Source organism: Salmo salar, chromosome ssa16 (assembly GCF_905237065.1).
Source record: "Salmo salar chromosome ssa16, Ssal_v3.1, whole genome shotgun sequence".
Lineage (NCBI taxonomy): Eukaryota > Metazoa > Chordata > Actinopteri > Salmoniformes > Salmonidae > Salmo > Salmo salar.
In genome coordinates this window covers 45,976,756-45,994,856 of record NC_059457.1, presented here as the reverse complement: position 1 = coordinate 45,994,856, position 18,101 = coordinate 45,976,756, and the positions used below count along the sequence as shown (strand labels likewise).

The window sequence follows — 18,101 nt, the reverse complement described above, 5'->3', positions numbered from 1 at the left end:
TGGCCCGTATTCATAAAGAGTCTCAGTGTAGAAGTGCTGATCTAGGAACAGGTCGATCCTGTCTATTCATTATAATCTAAAAAGCAAAACTGATTCTAGATAAGCACTACTACTCTGTGACGCTTTCTGAATACAGGCTCTGGTGTTACAGTCAAAAAACGATGTTTCAATAGTACTTAGACGAGGAAATTAGATTATCACTACACTCTTAGAAAAAAGGTTTCTGCAGCTGTTCCCTTCGGAGAACCCTTTTTGGTTTCATGTAGAACCCTTTGTAGTTCCAGGTAGAACTCTTTTGGGTTCTATGTAGAGCTCTCTGGAAAGGGTTCTACAGTGAACCAAAAAGGGTTCTACGTGGAACCAGAAGTGTTCTACCTGGAACCAAAGCAGAACCAATTTTGGTATAGCACTTTTTTTTCTAAGTGTGTAACACTGATTTCAAAGGAACTTACGAAGTAATATGACAGCATGCATGAAAGCTAACTAAAAGCAGAGTGATTATCTTGATTTAATCAAGTTATTATGTGGAGGAGGCTTTTTGAAAAGATTGCCAACATCAATTTTTACTTCAATTGGCCAACTATTAGACAGGCATAGTTGTGTGCCAAAAAAAGATGTTACATCACGGTCTGAGCAAGTCATTGCCCACAGCTGGAAAGATGCAGGTGGGCAAAAACAGACATCACTGGTCACTTCCTGTCCGTGCTTCTGACAGGAAGTGGTGGTGCCCCGTGGAGCCTAGGACCCCTGCTGTGGCGGCGCAGCGTCCACCTGCTGCCGTCTGATTATATCTCATTAGACTGACTCCACTAATCCAATCTGCCCTGCTGCTCAAACTAAATTCTGTCTGGTTGACTGGGTGCCCACACTTCCTCTATCAGCGCACATGTCACGCACACACACACACACACACACACACACACTTTCACACTCACCACATATGCTGCTGCTACAGTCTATTATCTGTCCTGTTGTCTGGTCACTTTACCACTACCTATATGTATATAGCTACCTAAATTACCCCGCACATCGAGTCGGTACTGGTACTCCCTGAATACAGTGCCTTCGGAAAGTATTCAGACCCCTTGATTTTTTCCCACATTTTGTTACGTTACAGCCTTATTCTAAAATGTATTAAATGTTTTTTTCCAGCAATCTACATACAATACCCCATAATGACAAAGCAATTATTTACATAAGTATTCAGACCCTTTGCTATGAGACTCAAAATTGAGGTCAGGTGCATCCTGTTTTCATTGATCATCCTTGAGATGTTTCTACAACTTCATTGGAGTCCACCTGTGGTAAATTCTATTGATTTGACATGATTTGGAAAGGCACATACCTGAGCTAAAACCAAGCCATGAGGTCAAAGGAATTATCGGTAGAGCTCTGAGATATGATTGTGTCGAGGCACAGATTGTCACGATCGTCGTAAAGATGGGACCAAGACGCAGCGGGAATGTGTATGCTCATCTTTTGATTTATTAAAGAAACGAAACAAAACACTTGAACAAAAAAAAACAACGACGAGAAACAGTCCTGTGAGGCACACAGCTACACACATACGGAACAACTACCCACAAAAACCCATGAAAAAACACCCCTTCTAAATAGGACCTTCAATTAGAGGCAACGAGAAACAGCTGCCTCCAATTGAAGGTCAAACTAATAAACTAAGCTTAGAAATAGATAAACTAGACACAGACATAGAAATAGACTAACATATAACATTGCCCAACAAACCCCGAAACATATTAAACAAACACCCCCTGCCACGTCCTGACCAAACTACAATAACAAATAACCTCTTTACTGGTCAGGACGTGACACAGATCTGGGGAAGGGTACCAAAAAATGTTTGCTGCATTGAAGGTCCCCAAGAACACAGTGGCCTCAATCTGTCACGTCCTGACCAGTAAAAGGTGTTATTTGTTATTGTAGTTTGGTCAGGACGTGGCAGGGGTGTGTTTGTTTAGTGTGTTTCGGGGTTTTTGGTTTATGTTCTATGTTTTCTATTTCTATGTGGGTTTTCTAGTTTGTCTATTTCTATGTTAGTTTTGGGAACGACCTCCAATTAGAAGCAGCTTGTTGTCGTTGCTTCTAATTGGAGGCCATATTTAAGTGGGTTTATTTTCTCTTGTGTTTGTGGGTGGTTGTTCCATGTATAGTCAGAGTACCTAACAGGACTGTTTTTTGTCGGTCTTTTGTTCAGTGTTCATTTCTTTAATAAATCAAGAAGATGTTTCACATACCCGCTGCAGTTTGGTCCGATCATTACGACGCTTATGACACCATCATTCTTAAATGGAAGAAGTTTGGAACCACCAAGACTCTTCCTAGAGCTGAACAATAGGAGAAAGGTATTGGTCAGGGAGGTGACCAAGAACCCGATGGTCACTCTGACAGAGCTCCAGAGTTCCTCTGTGGAGATGGGAGAACCTTCCAGAAAGACAACAACCTCTGCAGCACTCCACCAATCAAGCCTTTACGGTAGGAAGCCATTCCTCAGTAAAAGGCATATGACAGCCTGCTTGGAGTTTGCCAAAAGGCAAGTAAAGACTCTTAGACCATGAGAAACAAGAATCTCTGGTCTGATCAATCCAAGATATAACTCTTTGGCCTGAATGCCAACCGTCACGTCTGGAGGAAACCTATCACCATGCCTACGGTTAAGCATAGTGGTGGCAGCATCATGCTGTGGGGATGTTTTTCAGCACCAGGGACTGGGAAACTATTCAGGATCGAGGCAAAGATGAACGGAGCAAAGTACAGAGAGATCTTTGGTGAAAATCTGCTCCAGAGTGCTCAGGACCTCAGACTGGGGTGAAGGTTCACCTTCCAACAGGACAACGACCCTAAGTACACAGCCAAGACAACACAGGAATGGCTTCGGGACAAGTCTCTGAATGTCCTTAAGTGGCCCAGCCAGAGCTTGGACTTGAACCTCATCGAACATCTCTGGAGAGACCTGAAAATTGCTGTGCAGCAACGCTCCCCATCCAACCTGACAGAGCTTGAGAGGATCTGCAAAGAAGAATGGGAGAAACTCCCCAAATACAGGTGTGCCAAGCTTGTAGTGTCATACCATCAGAAGACTCAATGCTGTCATCGCTGGCAAAGGTGCTTCAACAAAGTACTGAGTAAAGAGTCTGAACACTGTATCGCCATGTTATTTTTTTACTTTTTATTGTTATTCGTTAGTCACTGTGTATTTACTCCACTGTGTATTTACTCCACTGTGTATTTACTCCACTGTGTATTTACTCCTCATGTCACTATTTCTATTTGTTGGAAAAGGACCTGTAAATAAGCATTTCACTGTTAGTCTACACCTGTTGTCTACAAAGCATGTGACAAATAAAATTTGATTTGGTTTAGTTAAATAGTTTTTGTGTGTCTGTGTGTCTTGGTCTTTGACTGACTATGTGTCTGCATGCTTGGCTGAGCACTTGGTTTTGAGTGTGTGTCAGCTTGCAGTGTGTCAGTCAGAGTGTGTGCCAGTTTGCAGTGTGATCTATGTTAGCCTATGTGGCAGACAGTCTATATACGGCTATGGTGCGTGAATGTGTGTGTCAACAATGGACAGCCAAGATGGTGTGTACACATGTTTCTATGCACAGTATTTCAGCCTATACCTAACTATACACTATAGTTGGCGTCTGTCTGTCTGTCAGTATGATCGAAGAGTTCAATCTGACATCACCTGGATAGGTTGATCCCTTGATTCCTAGGCATATCTCAGCTCCTTATCCCTCTGATTAAAAGTCAGTGCTGTGAAACACACCACTGATAGCAGAGAGACTGACCACTAAATCACTTTTAAAGACCATCTATTTGTTCTAGTATTCTAAGACAGTCCATGATTCTGTAGTACAGGGGTTCCTAACCTTTTATCTCCAGGGCCCCTTTTTTTCACATTAGATTTATTTTACAATTATTATTGCTTATTGAGATTATTAAATACAACACCAGCTTGATTTTGTTTCATTTGAGGGACCTACAAATGTTTGTTTTGAAGCTCATTTTCTGCAATTCTATGTAGTGTTATTCCGCTACCAAATATGTTTTATTACGATAATGTATATTAACCAGTGGCAAATTTAGCTTGTAAATCTTGGTGGGGCAAACTCAAAAAAAAAAGGTTGATGCATGCTAGCAAAGCCACTACACAACACAACACTAAACAATACATTAATTGGACTATAACGGTGACAAACGGTGCCCACAAACTGTTAGAGCCTAGACAAAGCTGTCCCAACACCTTACCACTGTTACAGCTGGCTACCAGCGTAGCCTTGTCTGGCAGCGAAACAGTTCATTCAGCCTAATTTACTGCCTTTTAAAAAAACATAGCTGATATGGGTGACTTGCTTAAACAAATGTGGTTTCTACTGACAATTGAGATGTTCAAACTGTGGCATTAGGGGACCACGAGCGGATAAGAGGCAATCCGTAATTTAGGTTAAGACAATGAGCGAGCTAGGACGGACGTAGTCGATATAACTATTTCTTCAGCACTTTTGAAATGTACAGCGACAGAACATGGGCCGTTCTTACAGTATTCTCCCTGTACACCAAGTCAGAACTGTAGGATAAATAAAGGGTTCATATAAGCGGACATGGAAAGCTCTTACAATATTCGATGATGACATTTCTCTAAAACAGGCTATAGGCTACATGTGCACCACCAAGTCAGAACAATAGTTTAAGTTATGAGGGGAAAAGGGACCAAATTACTAGGGTGAGGCACATGGGCTACTAACAGCTTACTACACAACATACACTTAGTATTACTTTCTTAGCTACAGTATACATATCTCCCTGTCATATTAAATAATTCATGCAGCAGCATACAATACATTTTTGGACTCACCTTGTTGTGCTGTGTTCACTTGAACAGGAAGGTGGCGCAGCGGTCCTTCGTGGGAAAGTTTTGTCATCAAACTTTGTCATCAAAGTCTGGCATTCTCTGGATTTATGGTGCTTTCAAGACAACTAGGAACTTGGAAAAAAAACAAGGTCAAATCATGACGTTGGTGATCTTCACTGTCGGAGCTCTAGAAAGAGGCCTGAGTTCCCGACTTGGAATTCCGAGTTGGATGACCATTCAAAACGTATTTTTTTTTCATAGTTCCCAGTTGTCTTGAACTCACTGAAGTCTGAGATTTCCCAGTTCCGAGTTTCTAGTTGTTTTGAAAGCGACAGAAGTCATGGTGGATTGATTGACAGCATGGCCAATGTTGAATATTTATCCTTTTAAGCTTGGAAAAGAGACCCTTAAACCCACACTTGGACCACACATCTACTCCACTGAATAGCAGGCTAGGGATTGCTTTGCAATGTTTGCACTTAGCCACTGATTCCTTCCAAACCACTCATTGTAGAATTGGCGATTTCCAACTTGTTGTGTAATGTTTATGTCCAATGTCTGTTGAGCACCGATACATTTTATCTATAATTTCTCTTCATTTTTTCTCTTCATATGACAAGGATTTAAAAGGATTTGCCAGCAGATTGTCTACTTGATTCATGATGATGACTGCTAGCTAAGATTTTGGAAGTAGGATGTTGATCAGTCCAATCAAAGCTACTGTAGATATAACGTGATTTGACATAATTTTATCTGTGACCAATGACCTTGAGCCTTCTTGATGGGTACTTCCAATGTAACTCTATGCAGCACCCAAGGGGCTTGAATTTTTGAGCTCTCCCCGTAGATTTTGCAGTGACGTAGTGTCCCCATGAGTGACAGAACACTGAGCCAATCACGGCGCAACTAGAGAACATTACTAGAGAACATTACCAACCCCTACGCTCCGTATTTTCCGCTGGCTGCCCCACCAAAACAGAAAGCATTGAACTAGGCTGAAACACCTGCAATTTGGAGCTGCCTAACTCAAGAAAGCAAAAAAGAGACCATGTTTGTATGCGGCTTTATTATTATTATTATTTTTTTTTACATTGTTTGCAAATTGATATGTGACATGTATTAATGCCAAAGTAACATGCAAAACAGGCATGTTAGCTAAACAGGTGGGGCTCAATGACGGGTCGCCACTGAAATGAAACCTCAATTTATTTATACATTTTCTATTTTACAGAAAGTGATTCGATCAGTTGATAGCGACAGGGTCACACATTATATTACTTATACAATTTATTTGCCTCCTCTACTTTAAAAGGTCATAGGTCAGCTTCTGAATGTCGTAGAGACAAACCAAAGATTTTCTGGCATTTTACAGCTTGTTTCTAGCCTACGCGTTGTTTTAGATCGGTATAAACGATTGCAAATAAAATAAGTAAATAAATAAAATCTGATCAAGGAAGGTCCCACGCTGTAAACCACTGCTATAATAGACACTGCATGGCTTCTGAGACGTTGACCTGATGTCTGAAAGTCTACCTTGGTGTGTTTCTCTCTCTCTGTGTGTGTGTGTGTGTGTGTGTGTGTGTGTGTGTGTGTGTGTGTGTGTGTGTGTGTGTGTGTGTGTGTGTGTGTGTGTGTGTGTGTGTGTGTGTGTGTGTGTGTGTGTGTGTGTGAAAGAGAGAGAGTAGATTAGTAGATTTGTTTAAGACTACCAAGAAACACCCTGTTTGACCCTGATTTAGCCCACTGCAGTAAAATATATTAATAACTCCCTTAATAAATCCCTTAATAACTAATAACTATTTGATGAAGAGGTTCTTGTTCACCACCATATTGTGATAGAAATAGAATGTATTGTTTGGACTTGACTTGATGTAGCCCAGGTTACAGTATAGTGGTGGATGAATAATGACAGCATATGGCACAGCTACAGTGAGAGCTCATTTGAATGGTAATTGTCTGAATTTGTCCAGATAATTCCAGTCTGGATACATCTAAGGAACATACAGTAGAGCAAAGTACTTGGTCTGAATCATCTTCAGGGTACACGTGCATGCACTTGCACTTTGAAAGAGTGGAGTGACGTCTGTACAACGTCATCCTGGATGTGAACTATTGTTTTTGTTTTCCAGACATGACCAGCACACTGACGTCTTTTTTCCTCTCTGACCAGTTTGTAAATTTGCAGCCCCATCTTGTGGCAAGGATTTGTACTTCAAGATAACTAATATTTTTTTATTTTTTTTAAATTTTCTTCAATATAACTTATAAGGAAGTGTAGCCAGGAAACAGTAACATGGAGATTTAAATAAAAAAATATGATTATATTATTAGATGATATATGACAGATAGTTTTTCCTAGCCATAGTGCTTCTACATCTTTTCCTAGCCATAGTGCTTCTACATCTTTTCCTAGCCATAGTACTTCGACATCTTTTCCTAGCAATAGTACTTCTACATCTACATTGCTTGCTGTTTGGGGTTTTAGGCTGGGTTTCTTTATAAATAAATTTGATTGATTGATTGATGATATGAAATGATATTGGATTCTTTATTTCTTGCTGTGTTAAACAGGGCTTAGTTTGGTTTGGTCTCGAGACGATGACGCTGTGTATCTGTCCATCTGTCCATCATCATCTCCTCCCACCCTGGGATTTCCTCTCCCGCCCTGGGATTTCCTCTCCCGCCCTGGGGTTTCCTCTCCCGCCCTGAGATTTCCTCTCCCGCCCTGGGGTTTCCTCTCCCGCCCTGGGGTTTCCTCTCCCGCCCTGGGGTTTCCTCTCCCGTCCTGGGGTTTCCTCTCCCGCCCTGGGGTTTCCTATCCCGCCCTGGGGTTTCCTCTCCCGCCCTGGGGTTTCCTCTCCCGCCCTGGGGTTTCCTCTCCCGCCCTGGGGTTTCCTCTCCCGCCATGGGGTTTCCTCTCCCGCCCTGGGGTTTCCTCTCCCACCCTGGGGTGTCCTCTCCCGCCCTGGGGTTTCCTCTCCCGCCCTGGGGTGTCCTCTCCCGCCCTGGGGTTTCCTCTCCCGCCCTGGGGTTTCCTCTCCCACCCTGGGGTGTCCTCTCCCGCCCTGGGGTTTCCTCTCCCGCCCTGGGGTTTCCTCTCCCGCCCTGGGGTTTCCTCTCCCGCCCTGGGGTTTCCTCTCCCGTCCTGAGGTTTCCTCTCCCGCCCTGGGATTTCCTCTCCCGCCCTGGGGTTTCCTCTCCCGCCCTGGGGTTTCCTCTCCCGCCCTGGGGTTTCCTCTCCCGCCCTGGGGTTTCCTCTCCCGTCCTGAGGTTTCCTCTCCCGCCCTGGGATTTCCTCTCCCGTCCTGAGGTTTCCTCTCCCGCCCTGGGGTTTCCTCTCCCGCCCTGGTGTTTCCTCTCCCGTCCTGAGGTTTCCTCTCCCGCCCTGGGGTTTCCTCTCCTGCCCTGGAGTTTCCTCTCCCGCCCTGGGGTTTCCTCTCCCGCCCTGGGGTTTCCTCTCCTGCCCTGGGGTTGCCTCTCCTGCCCTGGGGTTTCCTCTCCTGCCCTGGGGTTTCCTCTTCCGCCCTGGGGTTTCCTCTCCTGCCCTGGGGTTTCCTCTCCCGCCCTGGGGTTTCCTCTCCTGCCCTGGGGTTTCCTATCCTACCCTCAAAACAATCTTCCGATGTGAGTACAGTACACAGGGGCCGATCTGTCATCGAGTCTTAGCCCCCCCCCTCATTCTCTTATCAAATGAGATGCCATTGAGAATACAAATGTCCTGGCCCAATAAAAACCGAACAAGTAATAAAATGAAATAGTAGTAAGAGAGGAGAACAGCTCCACTGTTACAGAAGGCTACTGTACATTACAATTTAAGAGCAGGCATATTGCAGTATACTAATCATTGACATTGTCTGAGATCATTACACTGCCCATGATCTTCTCTCTTACAGGTTTTATTGCACACTTTGCTGAACGTGAGTTTCACTTTCTTCACTAGAACAGGGTTTTTCAATTCTGGTCCTGGGGACCCAAATTTGTTTTTGCCCTAGCACTCACACACCTGATTCAAATCAAAGGCTTGATGAGGAGATGATTAGTTGAATGAAGTGTGCTAGGGCAAAAAACAAAAATGCGCACCCCAGGACCAGGATAGAGAAACACTGCCATAGAACAATATATTCATGTTTTATGGTATTCAGTTCGTCTGGATCGTCTGGGTCATGTTCTGAATGAAATGGGAAGGTACTATCTGAACATGTACCATTAAAACCCACATTCCCGTTTTCCGTTACAAAACATTTTGCTACATTGTGTCCTACTGAACATGACACAGATTTCTGTTGGTCCAGTGGCCATCTGTGATGATTATGCCACTTCCTGTGCTTTCAGAGTTTGATGGAGATCTGGTCGGATGACAGCTGGAACTGTTGTCATAACCGGAGGAATTCTCGCCACGGTGATACTCTTGTGTATCATAGCAGTGCTCTGTTACTGTAGACTCCAGGTAGGTGTGTGTGTGAGAGAGAGATATTAAGCCTCAGAATTACTACAGTCTCTGTTCACTTATTTACTGTCCCAACATCCCTCTCGCCGTCTCCCTCCCTCTCCCCCTCTGCCTTTCAGTATTACTGCTGTAAGAAGAATGGGTCAGAAGGGGACACCAGCTCCGTCACGCAGCCCCACTTTGCCTGCAACGCATGCAGTGCTCCCGGGATGGACGGGACGGCCGTCACTCCCCTCTCCCTCTCCCCAGAACTCCCTGCCTCCCACGCCACGGGCCCCCCCCGTAACTACTGCCCCACCTGTTCGCCCTACGAATCACCCTTCTATATCCGAACCACCGATGAGATGCACAACGGCGGCGAGCGCATCACCTACATGCCCACGCACTATGAGAACCCAGCGCTGGCTCTCGCCCTGCCCTCCCTGCATGGCTCCCTGCTGAGCACCAGCCAGCATCGCAGCAACCCAGCACCGGACTTCTACACCAACACTCGCGCTATAAGTACAGACGTGTGACCCACTTCCGATGTCCTGTTGGCTCAGTTGGTTGGAGCGTGGTGTTTTCTACTGCAGGGTTGTGAGCTCAATCCCTGCATAGGCCATGCATTGTACACAGAATATTTGTTCATTATTGCTTTGGATAAAAGAGACTGGTAAATGACTATGTTTTTATGAGGGTAGTCTCTGGTAGCCACTGTGTCTCTCTGCTGACAACTAAAGAGAAGAGGATGAAAAAGGAGCATTGAGAGACAACCCGGAGCGTTGACTTTTTGACCTGGTCATGCACTTCCTTGTTCCTTCTCCCTACACTGTGTCAGCTAGCTTCCAGCTGGATTTGAGTACACTCAAACAGTATTGTTTTTAAAACAGAGGTAGCTATCATGTTTGTTGCTGTTTAATTAAAAACTACACTACTGTAATACAGCGGCAGGGAGCATCCCTTAGTGTTCAATAGACCAAGACCTATACGCTGTCTGGCGAGGTAGTGTGTGGGATTCTAATCTTCACTGTTCGAGGGCTATCTATATCGTGGTTTTACCTGGACCTACTCTTGTCATTTCCCTGTATCTGCCAAAAGAGATTCTGTTTGATTCTGAACTACAAATAAAAGCAAATGGCATTTTCAAGTGAAGGTAATCAGAAGAAAATGAACGTAGCAAAAATAGCGAAGAGAGCCTAACTCCTTCAGAGCTTTCTCTATGCAAGTTCTATGCACGCAAAACCCAAATTGGTTGGAGAGAAAAGTTTAACAATGCAGTTGTCCACCTTGTATGTTTTTTTCCCTCCAAATGTTTGTCATATGTAACTGGAACTATTGAAAGACTGTTGTCTATTGTTTTCTGTTATTGAAAGAGGTATGTAGCCTACCATGGCTACTTTTGAGACAATGGAATTTGATCACATCATATAAAAACTAGAATATTACAGTTTAAAGATAGTTTTCAAGTCAGGACAGGGGCATTTTGTAAGTGGGTGATGCAGTATTGCAGTTAGCAATGATTTGTCTGTCTTTGCACCTGTGTCATTGAGTGGACTACCATTCTTTGTGCAGAACACTGAAGCTTCAGTACAGTTCAAATTGTATTTCTCTTTATTGACAATGATGCAAAACGTTGGAAATGTATATATTACCCAAATGCATTGAAAGCATTTCTATTTGTTTGTCTCTTTGATTAACTGGCTGATGACTTTTTGGATTCGGTCATGATGCATTTTGAATTGGGACGTGTAAGTCTGGTATGATTTAGATGTAGTTTGTGCCATTTGGTGTCCGCACTCTTCTGATCATCTAACTGTTGATTCTGTGAACTGTACACATCCATGTATTTACACATTTGAGTGTTTATTTCAACTTATGAAGAACTTGAATACAATATTTATGTAATTGGTAACAAAATACATAATTATTAACCTTGTGATATGGCACTCATTTTTAACCAATTATTAGACAACATTGTTTGCCATGTATGATATTATTTTGCCCTGGTTTATTTGTATGTTTTAGTGTGAAACAGCAAAAAATGACAGACATGTACTGATAGGGGTGATACTAATTTTACTATAGGTTTCTAAAAGCACCCCCCATCAGCTACTTCTGTATAGAGCTGAAAAGCCCTATACCCTATCATACCTGTGACAACAGCAATGCTCATATGGATACAACGATACCAATATAAACATACATTTGTCTATTAAGTCCTTACACTTTTTATTAGATGTTCCAAGTTTTTTGCACCAGTGCAAGTCTTGTACTTGTATTTTTGTCCAACATTAAATAAAGGAATGCATATATTGGAAAAATTGCTGTAAGATATAGATTGAAGCAGGAAGCTGTTATAAAATTATTGTCCATGAAAAAGCAGTTGTGTGTTAGGGCGTTGTTTTTAAAAGGGGTGAAAAGTGTGTGTCTGTTCAAAAGCTTCTATAAATCTGTCAATTTAAATCCAAACAAAGACAAAACATTTCAATTGAGAATATCTACCAAATTACATGCCCCATAAGGATACATTTTCATATTTAATTCCTGTTGGTTTAGGTTATTCATAGAAGAACTAACAGATAAAAAAAAAATACTATGCTAAAACAAAAGGGGGAAATATTAAAAGAGAAACAAACAAACCAAAAATATTTCACATTGTTACCTTTGACAATTAAAGATTTATAACTGCTTGAAATATATTTGTTGTCTATATTGTACACACACACACACACACACACACACACACACACACACACACACACACACACACACACACACACACACACACACACACACTCAGCCTGCTCAAAGTAGTTGAAAACAAGCCCATAGGCAACTTCCAATTTAGTGGATGTAACAGCAATGTATTGCAGTGGTCTGCAGCATATTCCAACTTTCTGTTTTCATATTTAGCCTACAATTTTTTTTACAATGAATAAATTATATCACACCACCATCCTTTCTCTCCCAGAATCGAATCAAATGAGAGCAATAAAAGCATTGATTTAAATATACATTAGAGATGACAAATAGGGGGCGTTGTTTCGAAGTCACCGTGCCTCCATGTTGGCACTCCCCCACCGTTATAAAACATATTTTGGAAGCTAGAGAAATGAATTTATGAATGTCTACATTTGATATTGCCACGTTTATTCTATTACAGACACCTTCATTTATACTTTTCAATTATATTATGTGAGCTAAATATACAAATAAAACAAGAAAAAAAATTAGATTACTAATGTTACTGTCCCCACTACAGCAACACAATACTTAAATACATGCAATTTTGTCCTTTAAATATTTAATTGAAATACTGTAGAATTGGCCGACCGGTGGCTACAAAACCTTTCAATGTCCAGTACATAGCATCATCAATCCAGGGTTTACAACATTGAATTAAGCCAAAGATTATGGATATACTGACAAGATACTTGTCTCTCCGCCCTTGTAATTGCCCACAAAGCGGCACAGCCGGCTGTCTAGCTCCCGCCAATCATTTCTTTGTATTGGTGGATACGTCCAATAATTCTTTACTTTGGTGGATTCATCGAATAATTGTTTTACTTTTTTGAATATTCGATGAGGGTTGTTGACGTCAAATCCGTCTGTATTCAATGGGTAGATACTATGCTTCTAGCCTCATTACATAATAATGCATAGCCATCTCAAGACAACTCCGATACAAAGTTTTTCCCCTCAAAGTTAAGGAATGTCACGTGTTCTACGGGGATGTCAGGTGTCCTACTTATAACAGTAATTTACTTATAATGCTATTTTATGTTTCTTCAGAAAAAAAATACATATAGTGATGTCTTATGTTTGTATCGTATTGTAATTTGAAATGTTGTAATAAACAAATATATATGAAAAAAACATGTCCAAAAAATCGTAACAACCTAAGCATACGGGACTTCTATTCAAACAAATAAACCTCACGTAGGAAATAAGCCATGCAACTTCTTCGGGACCAAATTCGACACTCTCATTGACCTCCATAGAAAATAGACTTGCTTGGTGGGCGATAAATCGCCACCTGCTGGAGGGAGACCTATTTCGTCGAGTTGGACCTCTCTCTTTACCTCTTCCTCTCTGATAGAACCAGGGTGACTGCGCCGTGAACGCGCACGGAGCAGTGGGGCTCGCGGAGGAGCCCTGAGTGTGTGGTGCTGCTGCAACTTGACAGTGAACGTTTGCTATTTATCCGGAGGTGTTTACTCTAAACAAGTAAGTTGTTAGCTATTTACCTTCTGAAGACATTCACCTTCGATAATTGCGTTTGACGAAAAGGACAATTTGATATTATTTCTTACATTTTTAGGTTATTATGCGACTTTGTTCTGACATTTTTTTTTTTGCGTGAACTTGCACCACTTTCTCTCTGGTGTGGGTGAACTGTTTTGATTCATAGCTAACAGGTTAGCTAGTGTTAGCCACACTAGCATGGCTAGCACAGATGGCCTTTTAGGCACTTCCTGTTGCCCAGTATGTGTGCTGTGACAAATAGTTATGTTGTGACATTTCTGGTTTTACAGTCCCGTTTATGATAGTTTAACGGTGTTAAATAATTGTAATTTTCGGCCAAATACATAATTTTGACGTTAACCTCGCTCGCTAGCTTGCTACGTTAGCTTACCATTTTGTCACATTCTTCTCTACTATGAAGTACCTGCCAGCTTTGAGAGGCTCGCTCGCTAGCTAATTAACGTTATTTTCCTTCCTTTGTAGTTGGTAGAGTACGTTACCTTTTTTCGTAACTTAACTAGGTAGCTCTATTTTAGATCCGTTGAGTAAACTCTGCTGCTATAACTAACTAGTTAACTATTAACTACAAATAATACATTTCGTATGTTGTAACAGTAGTTAGCTTGTGCAGCTAACGTTAGTTACATTGTTTACATAAACTATGTTTGTGAGGGGATTGTAGAGGTGGAGAGAAAGCAGAACCTGACCAGCACAGAACCATTGATTGATTAACTTAACTAGCTAGCTAACCAGTAACTTGCTTTTCAGCTTCTTCACATCAGTTGGACCTTATTATCCATTCATGTGACACTGGTGAGGCTTGCAGTTACCATATCAGTGATTCGAGGTCTGATAGGATCGGCTCATATCATAAGTTAGTGGGAAATTGATCCTGGACTATTAGGGATAGTGTGAAATGAACAAACTGGACACCGAATGTTGAAAGCTTGTATGCTAAAAAGTTTGGATTGTGGCCGCACCTATCTATAATTTTGTTTTAATAGAATTCACTTGCAGGATCCATTTCTATACATTGATGGTATCTGGCTCGATTGTCTAAATGCACTATAACCTGCAAAAAAAAGGTCTTTAGTTTAGGAATGTAATTTTAAGTTGACATTTGAGAACACAATGTACATCACATCAATGGAGTTGAACAGATGCGACTGTGGGCGGACTGAACCTCTGACTATATTGAGTCGCTGTCAGTTGATACTTGTAAAAATGTAGGTTCTTTAACCCTGGCTGTGTACCTATGTTTGTCCTCTAGCTGCGTGCCTTTCTTTGTTTGCTGAAATCCATACTTTTAAATAAAACTTTAGTCAAATAAAACCAACGACTGTTTCCTCGTATCGACTGACAGCGACTTGATGTAGTCGGAGATACGCTCATCCCACGGTACTAGCAACCCAAATCCATAGAGATGTACATATCGTGGAGTTGAGAAACCCAACTTACCTCAGCACCCTGACTCGGGTAGTGCAAACAACCTTATTTCACAAGCTGGTTAAGTTTTACAATGACCTTTTACCACAGGAACAGATACGGTAGTGGAGTTGTTTACTGTAGTGAACACCGTGATCACACCGATAGTCATTGTGCAAAATGGTACGCAGCATCATCTGGATATGTGTGCAACAAAAGTATAACATTCACTTTCTGCTACCATTTCTGTCAAGACGTCTACGGATACAGTTTTATGCATACGTTAGATAAAGCCAACTTATGCACCATACAGAACGCACTGCAACTGCCTCTGCAACGGAATGCTGCAAGGCAAACGCAGCGTTCCATTGGAAATGAATGTACTTCTGGTGTACCAAAATGCAACGACAGTGTGATCGAGGCGTAATGGATCCACACTGATTCAGAGCGGTTGGGTTAAATGTGGAAGACTCGTTTCGGGTTGAACGCATTCAGTTGTGAAACAGACTAGGTCTCCCCTTTCCCTAATAAAGCACCTGATGTTTGCATTTGGGACTGGGCGGCATATTTGACTTTTTTACTAGTATTAATGCACAGGCTGGTTTGGGTTTTACATTACCTTCTAGGCTTCTACACCAATATTTCAATGTTTGTTAAATGTGATACGCCACTCCTCTGCATGTAACGTCCGTAAAAAAAATATATATATATATGTTTACTCTGTTTTGCTATTTGAGTCGTCTCTCTCCCCCTTCTTTCGTTCGTTCTGCTTCCCTCACCAGCTGTCACTCAAGGAGAGCAGTTGTTGATTGATCAGTCACAAGCGTTTGCTGTTGACTCTGTCTACATGGTCAGGTGCAAATAAATGTTTGACAACCTTGTTGCAATGAGTGCAGGAAATGGATGAAAATGCTGAATTATTTTTAGTGGAAATTGGATTGAACACTATAAAACAATCAGAATGGAGAAAGACCCATTGAAATCACTTAAAATGTATGTGTTGCCACCCTGAGGTCATGCACTACTTATAAAGCAAATTTACAACTGTTTTATACAAAAACATCAAGTACTGTGAAAAATGTGGTGATATATCGCCCAGCCCTATTTGCATTTTAAGTCCACATTTGGTGTGTGTGTGTGTGACACACATACACATTGAGAGAGACATACAGACATACAACTCAAAGTTTTGTCTTGAATAACCTAACTTGGGTAAAGGAATACTGTATATGGTATGGAGTCATGAACAGACAGACTGAACACTGTTGTGCAAACCAGCTGAACAGACTAATTAGTTGGGGCGTCTCAACATGATGTAACCTTGCTTAAAACTTAAGCAAAATATGGCACCCTAGTATTATGCTGTTTATGAGTGGCGCAATTGTCTAATGCATCTCAGTGCTAGAGGTGTCACTACAGACCCTGGTTTGATCCCGGGCTGTATCACAACTGGCCATGATCTGGCGGTGCACAAATGGCCCAGTGTCATCCAGGTTAGGGGAGGGTTTGACCAGGGTAGGCTGTCATTTATTGTTAAATAAGAATTTGTTCTTAACTGACTTGCCTAGTTAAATAAACAAACGATTACATGGGCTTCTAGCCTAGTAGAAGTAGTGTTCGGTATTCATTGGAAGAACAATACTTTCAGAATTGCTTAGAGAAGAAAGCTACATGCAGGGCCCAAATGTTTTTCTACCCTTTGTCTTTCATTCTGTGGTTTCTCAGTTTCTCACCAATGTGTGCTAGATTAGAGCAGTGTTTCCCAACTCCAGTCCTCCAGAACCCCCAATGGTACATGTTGTGGCCTCGGACAAGCACACCTGATTCTATTAGTCAACTAATCATTGAGTTGAATCAGGTGAGTTTGTCCGGCCTGTAGAACATGTACTGGAGGACCGGATTTGGGAAAACACTGGACTAGAGAATGCGCACTTAGTCAAAGCCTGTGTCAAGCCATGCATCAGTGACGGGCCTGTGTGTACCCTACCACACTGAGACTTATTTCCCAGAGGCAGGACATTTGCTGTAACCTAGCAGCTAGCCTATGATGTCATAGCCCCTGGCTGTAGACAGCCGTTCGCCCATGAACTGGAAGGAGGCAAGGAAATGTGAAGTTGTTGCCCCACCTAATATGATTCAGACTTGCCTTGAGTGACCTCAACGGGTCAGCTCAATCGTTTTCGATGGACGCTTCAATGTGTGCAGGTTTTACTATTGTGTTTGGCTAGACTATAGTTTATTGTAGTATTAAGTACAGGGTGGACTGTTTATTTTTCTCTGATGAATAGCCTAGTTTGTTGTGTGTGTAATTGGCCTAGGATGTGATAACTGGTTAAAGGGTCGGGTTCAGAGCGTTTGTCTTATTTGGGCAGTACAAGTTGCCAGTTTGTCCTGTAAGGCAGACAGTAAAAGGTAGCTTCTGCACACGCCCAGTTAGGTCAGTTAAATTGCATCAGTATTGTCGTGTGTTGTAAGGTCTGTTGACGTGCTCATTGCCGTCACCACACCCTAGCTTAAATATAGCCCTTGCTGCAGTGAGAAATTCTAGATTTGTTGTGCAATATTTAGCCCATGGCAGGGGTCTGAAATTGCATTCAACTGTGGGCCGAAATATATTGATCAACGTTTCTTCTGTGGTCGAATCAACATTATATCAGCTTCTTTTCAATGCAACAAACTTTCAATTACCGCAAGTGAATGCGCGTTTCAGATCAGTTCAGAGCTGCGCATGTGTGAATTTGTTGATATTCTTTGCTAGTTATTAGTCCAGTTATAGATGAGCATAGGGCAGCAAAGGGGATTTACTGCTTCCTACAAGAGCACAAAACGTGTAAGCTACATTTTCAAATTGTCTTTGAAAAGCCAGTCAGGTAAAAAGCTTATGTCTTAATTAAAGGGACAGTGTTGTATTTTGAGAGGCTTGAATATGTAAATAGGTCAATAGGCAGAGGGGTAGCCTACTAAACCGAGCAAAAAAAGAAATGTCCCTTTTTCAGGACCTTGTCTTTCAAAGATAATTTGTACAAATCAAAATAACTTCACAGATCTTCATTGTAAAGGGTTTAAACACTGCTTTCCATTCTTGTTCAATGAACCATAAACAATTAATGAACATGCACCTGTGGAACGGTC

The 18,101-nt window shown here is 41.9% G+C and overlaps 2 protein-coding genes across 3 annotated transcripts in view; both read left to right on the top strand.

Annotated features, from left to right (window-relative positions):
• LOC106574053 (protein FAM163A) overlaps nucleotides 1-11,941 on the top strand; it is a 33,522-nt gene extending 21,581 nt beyond the window's left edge. Inside the window, exons 2-3 of the mRNA XM_014149582.2 lie at nucleotides 9,206-9,320; nucleotides 9,440-11,941. Coding sequence (XP_014005057.1) covers nucleotides 9,228-9,320; nucleotides 9,440-9,835 — 489 coding nt within the window. The 5' untranslated portion in view covers nucleotides 9,206-9,227 and the 3' untranslated portion in view covers nucleotides 9,836-11,941. The remainder of the gene's footprint in view (nucleotides 1-9,205; nucleotides 9,321-9,439) is intronic.
• A 1,356-nt stretch (nucleotides 11,942-13,297) lies between these two features.
• Nucleotides 13,298-18,101, top strand: part of LOC106574055 (rab GTPase-activating protein 1-like) — a 157,792-nt gene continuing 152,988 nt past the window's right edge. For both annotated transcript variants that reach the window (XM_014149587.2, XM_014149586.2), the window contains exon 1: nucleotides 13,298-13,526. The gene's annotated coding sequence lies outside the window, so the exon portion shown is untranslated. The remainder of the gene's footprint in view (nucleotides 13,527-18,101) is intronic.